The 15430-nt window shown below is 36.6% G+C and overlaps 1 protein-coding gene across 1 annotated transcript in view; it reads right to left on the bottom strand.

Annotated features, from left to right (window-relative positions):
• Positions 1–15430, bottom strand: part of LOC109535662 (carbonic anhydrase-related protein 10) — an 81378-nt gene that overhangs the window by 3550 nt on the left and 62398 nt on the right. The window contains exons 7-8 of the mRNA XM_048660575.1: positions 5254–5408; positions 4465–4596 (exon numbers count right to left, since the gene is read on the bottom strand). Coding sequence (XP_048516532.1) covers positions 4465–4596; positions 5254–5408 — 287 coding nt within the window. The remainder of the gene's footprint in view (positions 1–4464; positions 4597–5253; positions 5409–15430) is intronic.

Here is a 15430-nt window from a genome sequence, read left to right as displayed (position 1 = left end):
GAAAATGATTATGAACCAGACGATGAAATTTCACTTAACGAATGGTTAGAAAAGTATAAAGACTCTGACTACGAGTATGACACAGACGAAGATGTGCCAATGTTATCGAAGAACAAGTTAAAACCAAATTGAGTGATTTCAATTTCTTCGAATATGTGAGCATTGATAATGGCATTCGTACAAGAGAAATGTTGACCGATGAGCAAATTATAGACTCCGTAACCTCATCTACAGCTTTAAGCGATAATGAGAAAGATGACGATTTACGTGAAACGTATTCTACTGTATAGACTCTTCTGAAATGACAAAAGAAGTGTTATCCAAGTTCGTAATCATATCTGGGAGTCCTTTTGTGATCTTGAAAACTGCATAAATAACATCTATTTTTGCGGCAGAAATGTACAAACCAAAATTACAGACTTTATGAAGTAGATTTCAAATTGAATTTTGTTTATGTTTTTGTGTTCTTTTTAGTCATACCTACTTACTTCTACTACTCTATGTAAAAATAACGAAATAAATTACACCACGGGTTTTTGTATTATTATTCGCTTATAGCGAACTTCGGATATAACGAACCAGTTTTAGTTCATTTTTCAAGCTCGTTATATCCGGACACAACTGTATATTGGTTTGTTGTGATTCTTCGAAAAAAACGTATTTCCATCTCCAGGATTTTACTCCCCTGAAGAAAATTTGTGAGACTGAACGCCGAAATAATAAGCAATATACGCTGATGACACCGTACTCTTAGCAAACGGCAAAAAAAGCCCAACCGCGTGTTCTGTTGCTAAGAATCTGAAGCTAAAATAACCAAGACAGTGATAATCAACCGGATTTTACACTGTTATTCCCGATAACTTATCAAAGGACAAATGCGTGAGTAAAAGTGGGTCGTTCTTGCGCTCTTAAGTAATGTTCTAAACTCTTCCAACCAACCTGGTACAATAACTGTGCATATTTCTTGCAATTGTGGCATACGCTGATATGACAGAATAAACATTTATATTCAACGAAACATATTCATGCATTTTAGCGGTAAAAAGTCATGCATCATAGCCAATTCCATTTAGGCACGTTTACTTGCCAATATAATGTAATAAGTTGGATTTCGGTGAATCGGCCGGAAATGGAGAGTACATACGCTCCCAACAGGGCTTTCCAGGCCTGCAGGACGAACATGTCACAAAACCTGTTCGCTCGTTTTCACTCAGGAAATTGAAAACCAGACAATGCAAATTTTACATTCAACCGTGGTTGCCAAATTTGAATTAATTCCATTTTGGAGATTTGTATCTTTTTAATTAAATCGCAATTTGCCCTCGACCAGTTCGAACCGATCGTTTATGGATGCACGGAACAGGTTGTTTCCGTCTTAAAGACTACTTCGAAATGCCGGCATAGTCAGAGCTTTTCAGCCATAATTAAAAGGTGCAAAACCAGCCGAGAAATTCATTTTATTAAGCTGCAAAGCTGCCGTAATGTCGGATAATTACAGCTCGTATTTGAGAAGGAAATCTGTGAAAGTTTGCTTTTATAATTTCAGGATCAATTTGTTTTGGATTTTCTTGGAGAATTAGTCGCAAGTACATTGAAAGCTATCTAAAAGATTGGATCGTTGTGGCAGAAATAGGAACAGACCGTCAATTTTTTTAAAAGCTTTCAAGCCTACATTTTTCGTTGATAGTCCACAAAAACTAAGAAAATTTATTTTAAGACAGTGATCAATGATTTAAATAGCACGAAAACCAAAATGTTTCATTACGTTCTTAACTTCCGACATTCCTTCACTTATTCTGAGAAAATCGATTTTTTCATCTTCATCACATAAATCACTGTTAGCCAAAAAATGGCAACGCAAAATATAAATCGCGCCCCTAAACGCGAAGCCTTTCAATGGGCCCAGTTATAAATAACACTAATTATTCGAATTTTTATCCATTTCACAAGAAAGGGATTCCGAATGACAAAGCGGTTTTATTTTCGATCATTTTTAAAGAACACTGAATGTATTAAAACTTCCAATGAATAAGTCGTCGCATTGGAAACTTTTTCAATTAATAACAGTTTCCCCAAGTTTAGCGACAACTTAAATGGATGCGAATTGATTGATTTCGTTTCTTGGGAATACGAAACTTAGTTTTTCAGGATGGCTTGCGTTTATTTATGGAAAACGTAGAGAAGTTAGTTTGGCTGCATGTTGTTGGTGCTGCTTCACTTTTATTACTTTAGTTACATCATTTTATCGAAACTTCCAACGAACAAGGTAAACTTAATAGTAGATGGACAATTCTCTATATTCTCGTAAAGCTGAATTACTCACTTTTCCGGTAAAAACTTTTGAATAAATCGCCATTTTCGGGTTATTAAGTGTTGCTTATACTTCAGAGATGTGTTCTCTTATATTTTGCTTAGTATAGATTAATTTTCAGCCCTCAATCTGTTTGAAACCCCTGAAAAACTCCTCTCATTTTTCTTGTTAAATTCCCCAAAAATAATCTTCAACCAACAGAAAATCGCCGCCTCGTCTGTCACTCAATCCGACAATTTGGAAAAGATTGTCCAGGCAAATTCCTTTTGAGAAATCATTTAAATCCCCATTGTCTTGTGTAGAAGTTTGATTTAAAATTCATAATTCTTTCGCTTTAATCTAAATTCTCGGTTGAAGGAGGCTGCTGAAAACAGCGTTGAATGGAGGAGAGTCTTCTGAAAATTAATAAGCTTTGCGTCTAACGAAGTTTTGCTTAAGTTGTATAAGTACCTGCTGGAAATCGTTTTATTTCAAACGTTCTGTAAACGAAAAATACTGAACTTGGAGCGATTCGGCAATTGCTTTTCGAGAGGTTTAACCTTGAGTTTTCTTAATAATCGGCGCCTTTATTTTCATTGTTTCGTGTTGGCTTTTATCGTTAATGCGACTTCCTTGGACTGTCCGAACTTAGCAATCAGTTTAATGAAGTCGAATACGTTGAGCATTAATTCGGCAACTGAATTAGTCGGTTCTGTTAAAGTGAATAATAACCATCAAAGTTGAAAAATTGGATGTAAGAAACGTTTTCCCAGGCTTAAAGGCAATCAAGAGTCGATTTCAAAACGAATCCATTGCAGCAAGAATGAAGTCGCAATTTCCATCCCATTTACATGTCAGTAGCGCAAATAAACTCTTAATAGATAAACCTTTAGAAGGTCCCTAAAGTCGAAAGCGCCAGGTTTGCAAAATTAGTTTTAAATTATCTCGAGCCATCCTTCGACGAGTAATTCGGGTCACGTTCAGCAGTTTAGCCATTAACACATATACATTCAAATGGATGCAATTATATCTCGGGATAATTGCAAAATAAACCCCTATTTTACGGTGGTAATCTGTGTATTTTTGTTGCGAGCTGACTATTAAGCGGCCCCTTGATATACAAGGGCCTAAACTTGGAACTTTATTAGGTAGCGTTGCAGGAATATTGTCTAAATTTTAACTGGGAGTCTAGGGTGAACTAATTGCTGGATTGGTCCCTTGAAAGCAGCGCGATTAAGCATGTTAGAGCGTGCATATTCTGATTAGGTGTTGAAAAGTAAAGCAGATAATCTGCCGAACTCAAAGTGAACAATAGATCAAAGGTAAGCAGGAGTAAACGAGACTTTACGGAAGAAGGGAGCGTTACTTTATAACAGCCTGGAAAAGGGCATATTAGATTAGCAATTTATCACCGAAAAAGTCCGCCCGGAAAATCTTAAAGGACGTCGGCGTAACATAATCCAGTCTGGCTTATTTTAGAAAGCACTTGCCGCGCCGTCTTTCCTAATTTTCGAGATAAATCAGTTGCTGGCCTGGCGCTCCTTATAAAATATTACTGTCTCTTTTATTTGATAAACGTGCCACAGTCATACACAACTGTTGTACAATGTGTTTATTTCACTAAATTCACGATAGGGCTGAAGTTATAAAAAAAAAAAACGATCAGCATCAGGCGAAAGATTTATGAAACAGCTGCTGCACCAAAGAGTGCTATCATTTTTTCCAACAGTGTTTCGAGCAAAAAAATTAAATAAATAAAAAATAAACACATTTAATGCAAGCAGGTGCCGATTTGGAGATGTGCTAATATCAGACATTGCATAAAAATGTCCCTAAAAAATAGCTGGATAACCACAATCTGGCCCAGTAGCTGTTTCATTACAAAAAAAACACATCGAAAAACACGTTTAAGACATTAAAACAAATAGCAATGGAGAATTATTCAGCCAATCAGTTTTTTGCTCATTTCATTTTTTTCGCATCAGAACGAACCAATAGAAAAATCCTTCAGCACCAAGTGGCTCTACTAGCCGGGTAAGTAACAATACTTGATAAAACTTAGGATTTACGTAGCAAAAACAATGCGAAGAACAGAGCGAATCGTTAAACTGAACGATAAAAACCCCGCAAAATGGATGCAAATTGGGGCGGAAAAAGGGTTTGTTTGAACTTACCGGCACATTTTTGAAGTTTATATTCGTTCGAATCGTCCTTTGGTGCAGGGGCTGAATGGGACGCGCGTTATTTCCCAACGGAGCTTTCGGAGCCTCCTCCGAGCCTTGCATTAACTTCCGTAACTGGTATAACTGAAATCGCAAAAATGTATTAAAATTACACCGCCGGGTTAAGGGTTTTACATTAGTTGGCCGAATTGTTTCCGAAAGTTGAGAGTTCTTGCACGTTTCCACATATAGTGTAGAGTTGTGCAGATTGGCAGGATTTAGTTAGGAAATATTTAAGATGCTCATTCTCCTTTATGAGGCTACTTCTTGTCATTACAGTGAAGATGATGAATTATATTGAGTTAAAAACTATTGATAGTAAATACTCCTTGGAGCAATCAGACCAATGGTTTAGGCAGGAAAGATAATTAAGATGAAAGCTGCAATTAAGTTTAAGACAGTTACAGATTTAGGAGGAAAAAAACAAGTATTAAGTAAAGATTTGGAGAAGAAGCTGATAAAGCAGGAGAGACAAATAGATATTCCACACAGTTTGTAGAGAATACGGGGTTTGTAAAAAATACCCATTTTAACGAAAATGTAGCTTTCAAAACAATTACCTTTTCCCATTAAACAATCGCATCAAAGAAACAACAGAGAAAAAAAAACAGTTTTCTGTTTGCATAAAATTTGGCCGCATTCACATCCGGCCGTCAAATAAATCCATCTAAATCTATTGCGCGGCAAAAAGCTCTTTTTAGCTAATTGCTATCATAGATTACGTGCATAGCTGACTCGTACCTCGTGTTTGGTAATATAAATGGGCTTATTAAGGATGATCCACACTGTGGTTTCCCAACATCCCGGGTGTGTCGTCGATCCCTCGTAAGTCATGAAATGGTCTGTGTTGGGCAGCAAAGCTCGCAGTGAAATGTGCTTGACAGGAGTGGAAGCACCTGAAAACCATGAAAACACTGTTCTAGAAAACACTTCTTTAAGACCCATTTGATCTTCATATTTTGAAGCTCCTAAACATTGCAATAGTTTAACACATATTTTTTTTTCTTCGTTTTATACAATGTGATTCAAAATTGGCGTCATTCCTCTGCAGGTGTTGTCTGGCGGTGTTTAAGGAACACAGAAAAAATAGTAAAAAACATTAATTGTTGTTAAAAACTGAGAAATTTGCAAAAAACTATATTAGAAAAACGGCAACAATGCTTTTCAAGGTAATCTGCCTAATTAACATTACGTAAATACCTGTTGCTTCGTAATTATTTAAAAATCTGGTAACCATGGAATTATGCAGAAAGTGACAATAAGATAGACAACGATAAACGATAAATTCATCAGGAATCGTTGAATGATGGAACCTATTTCAAAACTCATAACCTCGAATTATTACTTTGCTTACAAATTACAAAAAACGAGAAAAGTTTCAATGTTCTCTGAAGATTTCATGTTCAATGTTTGATTCAGAAGAAATCACGAACGCTTGTGGATGTACCGAAATGTTCAAAAAACTTATTGGAAACCAATAAGAAAACAAAAAAATAACGTGGACTCGGTATAAGCACATTTTAATCCGTTGCATTTTGTAAGTATGTATTTTCATCAAATAAAACAGTTCTAAATTCCAGCTTAGCAAAATGAAAATATTCAACCATAATTCGCGCGGATTTAATAAAAATATCCAAATTAGTCCGGCGGTGAGACTGCACTAAAGTCACAGAAAATCCAGTGAAAATTTAATAAAATCCTCTTAAAAGGCTTCATTTGCATAATGTTTGTGCTTTGATACTCCGGCAAGTTTACATGGCAAACTTTTTTAATCTCAGTTTTTCCAACTATAGTTTCTTTCGGATTTTAACTTGATCCTCTAGTGCTCGTCTAAGGTTTTGATCAACCAGTTTTCGGATCTGTCGAGGGCAGATTTCCTGTTAGCAAGAGTCAGATTATTGGAAGTTTAAATGGGTTTTGCGTTAGGGCCGCAGGTGGTCGGAATATGAAACATTTGCAACATTTCTTAACGGTTTGCCTATAAATGCAAAACACCTTCATGTCGTGTAGATGAAGCGATTAATGTTCCTCACCTTTATGCCGTAGCTGGATGGATGGAAAGAAAATAAATAAATATGTCAACATTTCTATGCATAATTTCGCCTTATGGGGAATAATAACCATGCCAGGCTAATAATGTACGTGCAAGTGTCATTCCATTTCGAAAGAACTGTGCGTGATTCTTAGGCATGAAGGTCTCCATTCTGCGGACAAGCGCTGTATTTTTCCATTTAACATTTTAATGGCACTTTTTATGTTTTCCAGACCGGGCAAAAGTATGCATTKGTCGAAACAGTTCAGTCAGTCACACTGAAGAAACAGAAAACATTACTTTCACATGAAATTTCTCCAGTAAATAAATGAAGCAGTTTTGATGATTTSAACGGTTTCCCCGATAAATTTTCGGAAATGTCAAAGTAACGATTTTTTTTTGCATTTGCCCGTTCTAACAACCCATTTACCCATTCCGTTTCGGTTTGCAAATTTTTCATTTGCGTTCACCACGAATCACGATAACGTCTTTAGCCGTTCCCAATGCGAGTTATTCACTGTGAAATTTATTCATAACGTAAATATTTTTTACTGTTTACGACCATCATTTCGAAAATAGAAATCTCTGAGCTACATTGTCCTATTCGGGTTTATGGGCCGGTAAAGCATACCCACATGCATTACATGCCAGTGATAAAAAAACCACAATGCCTTCATAAACGACTGTTAGCCACGTGAATTTCAATAGTGGAAACACGGAATGTGAAAGTTATAGATTATAATTTTTTTCCTAGGTTGAAGAATGCTGTTCCATTACAGATCTTAACGATGAGCTTTAAATCAGTACACATTTTCATTTTTAGTTATTGTATCACCTTCAATTTGCAGACATACACTGATCATTCCTCTATTTTTCAACCTTTTTTTCTAATCATTCGAGTATTCACTTTCACTTATATGACAAATTGGATTCCTACAGAATTCATGAGCAAAATTCCACACATTTAGTTGATACGACCCAGTAAAAAGACAACAAACAGCTTGATTCCTGCGGCAGGTTATTGACCATAAAAAAATCATTACCGACCACTTCAGCAGCATTCACTCAAAAGTAATTCTATCAACAAAGTGCGATTAAAAGAAACTTGACTTCTATTGACTAAAGCAGTTAACGAGGGTTTTATTGCACACGCAAGCCCTTATTTCACGTTCGAAGGCCGGATACAGGCATATTATTTATTTTCCCTTAAACCGTTTTAAATTGAATTTTAAATCATTTTGTTCTGAACGCAAAAATTGTCGGGAGAGTTTACATAGACGAATGACACTTTGAAGAAGGCTGCAAATTATAATTGAATTTTAATTTGTGCAAAAGCCCTAGTCGATAGTCAATGGAAGTTTTATAGAGATGAGTATTGGCGAATGTTAAGCAAAATACGGTGCGATGTAGGGATGGGATATCGATCATATAATATCGATGGTAGCCATCGATGTTCTGATTTCAAATTGATTAACTTAAACTTAAATCATTTTATTTTACTACTACCATGACATTAAATAATCGACTAAATTTATTCAACTTATAGTTGCCACATTTTTCGGTCAATTGACTGCAAAAAGAGGCTTTTTTTGGGTGCAGCTGGAAATGGGCCGCTTTGCCCTTTTCTTGCTTTGCGGTATCGTTTGTATCGGCACTATAAAAGAGTTCGCAGAAAATGTTTTTAACTAGTGTCAACATCAAATGTCCGATGTTTTCATTTCAGGATCTAACATCGATGCTTTATCGATGTTCCAAATTTCCAACATCTATGGTAAAAGTATCGAACGAATTACATCGATGTTTGCAAAACATCGATCTTTTTCTCCCATCCCTAGTACGATGTCTAATTTTTTAAGTGTCAGCTAACTAGTTGTGCCCATAGTTTTTCTTTCCTAGCTACTGTCATTGCAATTAATGTTTAATAAAAAACCTAAACCCTTTGCCGAAGGGTTTTTTTTAATTCCATGAATTATTTTCATAATTTACTAACGTATGACCCACAATTGATTAAAACGTTCGTTAGTTTAGTGAAACATTTTTAAAACGATTTTAATTACATTTTGGTCATGCGCGATTTTAAATCCAACTTTGGTAACAATTCCTGGATGTCTTAACATTTCTGGTAAATAAAGGAGCAAAAAAAAACAGAAAATTAAAAAAATCACTTAAAACACAGGTTAAGGATGGGAGAAAAACATCGATGTTTCGGAAACATCGATGTATTTCGTTCGATATTTTTACCATCGATGTTGGAAATTTGGGACATCCATAAAACATCGATGTTAGATCCTGAAATGAAAACATCGGACATGTGATGTTGACACTAGATAGAAACATTTTCTGCGAACTCTTTGATAGTGCCGAAAAAAGCCTCTTCTTGCAGTCAGTTGACCGAAAAATGTGGCAACTATTTTCACGTTCAAAGTTTTCTAAGTTCAATAAATTTAGTCGATTATTTAACAATGAATTGTTTTAAAATGTCATAGTAGTAGTAGTAAACTAAAAGTATTTAAGTTTATGTTAATCAATTTGAAATTTGAACGCAACTCTAAACTATCATAACATCAGCAGAACATCGATGTTTGACAACATCGATGTTCTGCCTTCGATGCTTCCCTAACATCGATATTACCTTTCTCTGACAACATCGATGGCTACCATGGAAAAAATGGAAACTCAAAAAGGTTATATACGGGGTCATTCATTTTTAAGGACTTAAATATTTAACGCAAATAGGTCATATACAGGGTCCTCTAGTTGTAAAACGATCATTAATTGCAGCGTTTCATTACAGCTAGAGCCAGAGCAAGCAATATTTTTTGTTGGCTCTTGCTCCTTTAACTTAATAACATGTATTGTAATAATTTTTTTCTGTCAACAGTTTCAACTCTCTCCTGTAGTGGCTAATTGGCTTTCATTTGCTGTTTAGATTCGTTGGACTGCCTCTCGATGAGAGTTAATAAGTCGGCTCAAAAGCGGGCAATTAAAAAGCCGCCCCGGGCCTTTTGAATTCGATTGTGGCGCCCGATAATTAAAAAAAAGCGTTCATATTTAGGCGTCGCGGTGCTATAAATCGGCGCCGCTGCCGTTATCCGCCACCGACCGACGCCACATCTCTATCTGGCAGTAAATCACGCCATCGCCGCTCAGATAACCGAGCTCTTAGCCCGGACAATAAACAGAACGATGAGTGCGACTGCGGATGCTGTTTTTCATTGCTCGCACGAGTGCTTTCTCTATGCTCGTTTTTGACAATATCGCTGAAAAAGGCATATAATTCACTTTTTTGCTTGATTTTGCCATTGATATGAACTCCTCATTTCAACAAAGAAAACAGTATGAAGCACAGAGTCTCCACGCAGAGTTGAGAGTAGTTCATTGCTTGAAGGTGAAATAAATTCAGTAGCCAGCGCACCTAAATAACGAAAAGTGACATCGAAAAAATAAATCTCGCTCAATTTGATTTAAACAACAGAACAGGGTCGGTCGTATGAAAACAAGCACGTTTCATTAGGGTAAAAGTGCCGCCGTGCCTGCACGCGATGCTTCAACTAAATGCCGTGTAATAAATAATATACTCGAGATTTCTTGCGACCGTTGTAACAAATGTGGGTGTATGTAAACGTGGCGTGGCGTGACCGATGTGATCTTACCACGCTTATAATTTCCTATTAATTAGTGTTGTGGTGACGGTTCGTATCCTGAAATAATTTGTTCAAATTCGTCACCCAACCGTTGTCACGATCACATTTTACTAGCTAATAAGCCCTGAATGTTTCCCGATTTATTCATAATTTTTTTGTTCCAGCTCATCTCCTCTCAATTTCAAAAATAGCAGCGATGCATACTTTAAAAAGTTCAAGCGCCTGATAGTTCTTTTCGGATGATTTCCTCCTTCTTATATCTATTATATTTTCTTCTTATTATAACACCTTCTGGTTTTTTGCAAAAAAACTATATCAGAAGGACGACAACAATGTTTTTCAAGGTAATCTGTTTAATTAACATTACCTAAATCCCAGTTCCTTCATAATTATAAAAAAGCCCGGTAACTATGGAAAAAGTACAGATTGACAATAAAATAGATACATTCAAAATTAAAAAATAAAATATTAAATGACGGTAAATTCAAGAGGAGTCGTTAAATGTGGGATCATTACCTTTTGAAATGTCAATATTGCCAACGGGAAATTGTTCATTATTGTCATCCTAACCTCGAATTGATGTGTTTACAAATAACCATACATTTCTGTCTTTAACTTCAAACAAGATAGTGCTTGTGTAATCACCTTGATGATCACTTTTCTCGAGCAGCTTCTCGTGTTCGGTTAATTAACTCCTGCTCACTTTGCACCAATGTTCAGTAAACCATTGGTTAAATGTGTCCTTGTGTTCGGTGTATCTTACATACGTGGTAGGAATCTAGTCCTTCCTCGGTATTTATTTGGTGCCTGGACAACTGTCAGTTGTTGTGCAATGCTCTGAGTACCCCTGAAAGATTCTGCTGCAATTATCTCCCATATCTGTTCCTCTGACATCTATTGTCGTCTACTATCTTCCAGTGTCTCTAGCCCTTTGTTGGCGTTGGCGAGTTCTTACAACTTCTGCTATGTTACTGTGGCATTTCCTCAGAACTAAGCGGATATCAACAAATTCGACCATATCAAAAGGGACCTTCAAAGTAAGTCACAGTTTGACAAATTATTGTTTTAATTGACAAATGTTATCTACCTGGAGCTATCTGTTAATGACAAAAACATCATTGCCCCTTTGACTTTCGACCAAAAAAATGTTTCCTAATTGATCGTGATTTTTCCTTTCGAATGCTTAAGTATTCCAATAGACTACCAATCAAACCTGGGACCATTTCAACATCAGGCTTAATAATAAAGGTGAGATTCGATTTTCAACTGTTAATATCTTCGTTCTATAAATTTCCTATAACCCTTTAAAAGGAATGACGCCAATTTGGAATCACTCTGCATAGAAAAATGGTGAGTATAAACTTGACAAGAGCAACCACCCATGAGACAGTCTCGATCAAAATCAATACAATCAAACTTTGAGAGTCGAGTTATCTTAAATGTGAGAAAATTTAAGTAATATCGATGGTCAAGTTCCACACATTGAGGCGGCACAAAACGCGATTTGTCAAGTTTGAGACATTGTCATGACAGAAAGCGAGTCTTGACTAGCTTCAGAGACCGTAGCTGGAACAAACGCGACTTGTCAAGTTTGAGGCATCAAAATGGCACCTAACACAACTTGTCAAATTTGACACATCAAGACGGCACAAAACGCGACTTGTCAAATTTGTGATAATGAAACGGCACGAAACCAGTCTGGACAAGAGTGAATAATTGAACCTACAGCGAAACGCGATTTGGTAAGCTTGGGATATCGTGTCGGCAGAAAACGCCGGATAAAACATCGAAACTGCAGGAAATGCAGCTGGTCAAGTTTGAAACATTGTCACGGCGCAAAACGCCTTTTGACAGTTAAAACTCCAGCTAACGCGGTTTGTCAAGTTTGACACATCGAAACTGCACGGAACGCGCGTTGACAAGTTTGAATCATCGAAACGGCACAAAATGCTACTTGTTAAGTTTGAGGCATCGTGACGGCACATATCGGGTTTTGACAAGCTTCAGACATTAAAACAGCTGAAAATGCGATTTGTCAAGTTTGACACATCGAGACATAAAAAATGCGACTGGTTGAGTTGCCAATTTTGACACATCAAATTTGATTGAGAAAAATTAACAAATATTGAAAAGATCGATAGAAGACAATGCAAGAAAGACGAAATGATGTCTGATGAACATGCCAGAGGAAAATGTAGTGAAAGTTGCTCCGTTTGAATCGCGAGCCTCAATTGGAGAGTTGTTAGAGATCAATTCACATAGAAACTTGGAAAATTCATTGACCCAGATATCAGACAGGGTGCCCCAAATTCAGGTGTCCCAAATCAAACAGAAATATGATATCGAAAACGATATCAATTTCCTTTTCTACCTAAACTTTACAACATAAAATTACCAAACTAGAGCCTAGTATAATAATTTACAGATGAAGAAAGCAAAAATATTGAACGTACATGACCCGCACGTAACAATTACGAAGTTGTCCCGATGACTCCTAAATGGTTTATGCTTTGTCTGCAAGTGCACCGCATAAATGGCTCTTCCTTTGTTTCAAAGGCAATCTAACAGTAAACGGCCATGTGCATGGGAAAAGGAACATTTGTTCCAACTAAGAGGTAGACAGGGAAACGGATTTCTTGTATCTCGACAGCAGCAGGCTGCTCTTTGCCTTTGATCTGTTGCAACAATTGCGCGAATCTTGGATTTGCATTGTTTTTCTCAAAAATATTCCCGCTCAACTAAAGTTTATATTCCATTGTTGGCTCGATGCAGTATATCGGTTAGCACACTCATGAGACCAACTACGACAATTCACATCTGCACACCGCAATGCACCGTTATGTTTAATCAGCCGAACACACCACACGAGCAGGTGCTAATCCTTGGAGATTAGAATGCTGCATTGTCAAGTTCCTATTTCAATTTGTCCAGTTTCTGGAAGACGGCGCTATGTTATATGCGAATAATCTCTGGTCTTAAGGGACTCGGAAACTGTTGTTGTGTAAAAAATGTTCAAAAAAAAAACTTGCACAAACAGCATGATCAAAAGCTTTTAGTTTCAGTGTTAGATTTAGCTCGAAAATAATGTACCAGAAACCATTACTTGTATTTCGACAATCTATTTCACATAAGAAGCGCCGGAACATTGGAATACTTTATGGCACGATGCTCTTAAATAAAGGTCAATACCCGGTGTCTTATGATGCTTTGTAAGAATGAAGAGCATTGAAAGCAGTGAAGGTTATTTGGCAAAAATAAACCATTTAAAACATAAAAAAAATACAACATAACAGTCTCTCGTAATCCCTGATTTTGAAAGTTTTTGTGCAGATTTTTCGTGATCTCAAAATCTTCAAGTTAACCCCCGGGTTGCTCACTTCACACATTTCAAATAGCTTTCACTCACTTATTGTAATTTTTGCATCAACTCACTGGGAACATTTCCGCACATTTCCTGCGAAGCTGAAAAAAAATGCAAAACTTTCCCCCGAGGACACAACATGCGACATCGCCTTTCCATATTAAAAATCCATTAGTTTTCCAGTCAAGCTGGATATCACAACGACCGACACCGAGAAACAATTAACGAGACTCAAGGGGTGATTTCCAGGTTCATTTATCATATCCGGGATATACCGTCTATCATGCTGACGGGCGACATTTCGGGAAGACGTTGACTTTGCTAGTTGGAAATGTACTTCCGGATGTTCAGTCGAGCAGTAAAAAGTGGAATATTTCCATGGATTAGCACGGAAACGTCCTCGGAAAGAATCTCAATAACACTCAAAGCTGGTAAATTTATTGCTAAGTAGGAAAGTTCAATTGCAAAATCGAGTCGGTGTTTACTATTTATACGGCAAGCGAATGAATCCGAGCTCTTGATTTTGCGCCAGATTATAATTTCCCTCATTGTTAACAGCCAGCTACCAAGTAAAACCGACCTCCATAGTCGTTTCTCTGGCGTTCTCCCTTTTCGCACGATCCGATAACCACCCGTAATTAATAATATATAACACGATGACAATTCATTTAACTTGCGGCATTGTTAACCCGCCGCTATCTATACAAATGCAAATGCCGAAGTTGGCCAACTCGGTAAATCAATGGAATTATACGTTTAGGAAAATTGGAAGCTAACCAAACTAATTTTCGTGAAATCAGCGACTATTTAAAGGTGATTTTGGATTAAGGGAACAAGACCGGCTTGATTGATTTAGACTCGTGTTTAGTCGGACATTCCTGGAATAATTCTCTGCTGGATGACCGAGTTGGCCTCAAATTTCGTTGTTGCCCTATTGTCCAAACCAGTAAAAACAAAAATTAAATTTTATGCCCAAATCTGTCTGATTTAAAGTTATGTTGACTAGATGATTTAGTTTTTTTTTGAAATAAATGAAAACATTGTTTTAATTTCGGGACATACAGGGAGATTAAAATTGGCGTCATTCCTCTGGAGGTGTTTTAGGACTGCAGAAAAAATGGTAAAAAACTATATTAGAAAAACGGCAACAATGTTTTTCAAGGTAATCTGCCTAATTGACATTGCGTAAATACCTGTTGCTTCGTAATTATTTAAAACTCCGGTAACCATGGAAATATACAGAGTGAATATAAAATAGACAAGGATAAACGGTAAATTCAATAGGAATCGTTGAATGACGGAACCTATTTCGAAACTCACAACCTCGAATTATTAATTTGTTTACAAATTACAAAAACATACATTTGAGTCTCCTCTACCTCTACTGATACTACCTTATTATGTCTCAGTCAAAGTGTGAAGTAAACATTTTTGAACATCATTTATTCCATTACGTTTCGGCGAGACAACAGCGCCATCATCAGATTTAAAATTTACACAAAGTACAAACACCAATTCACAATTAAAACATGTTGTATGAAAACTATAATTTACAAAGTGTTAAAACATTCATCAGTTTTTGAGAGAAAAAATCCTTCCTTTTGGGAGAGCAAAACACTGGAAAAACTTACCTCATGATTGGTAAAAATCAACGTTCGTTCAGGTCTTTGCCTTCTTGAAACCTTCAATTTGTCTGAATTCTTTTCTACATTTGCGAGAGTGGTATGCATGTATTGAGATATAGTCGATATGTTTGCTCATCGAAACAACACTTTTTCTCAAGTTGCTGACGAAAAAATGCACCATTGATGCAACACTTTATTATTATTATTATCAACAAAATTTTGGAATGGCTATGGGGTCACCACTATCCCCATTTTT

Source organism: Dendroctonus ponderosae, unplaced genomic scaffold, assembly GCF_020466585.1.
Source record: "Dendroctonus ponderosae isolate FM_Combo_2020 unplaced genomic scaffold, Dpon_F_20191213v2 Dpon_F_20191213_1, whole genome shotgun sequence".
NCBI lineage: Eukaryota > Metazoa > Arthropoda > Insecta > Coleoptera > Curculionidae > Dendroctonus > Dendroctonus ponderosae.
Note: the sequence above shows the minus strand (reverse complement) of the source record. Positions and strands in the feature narration are given on the sequence as shown.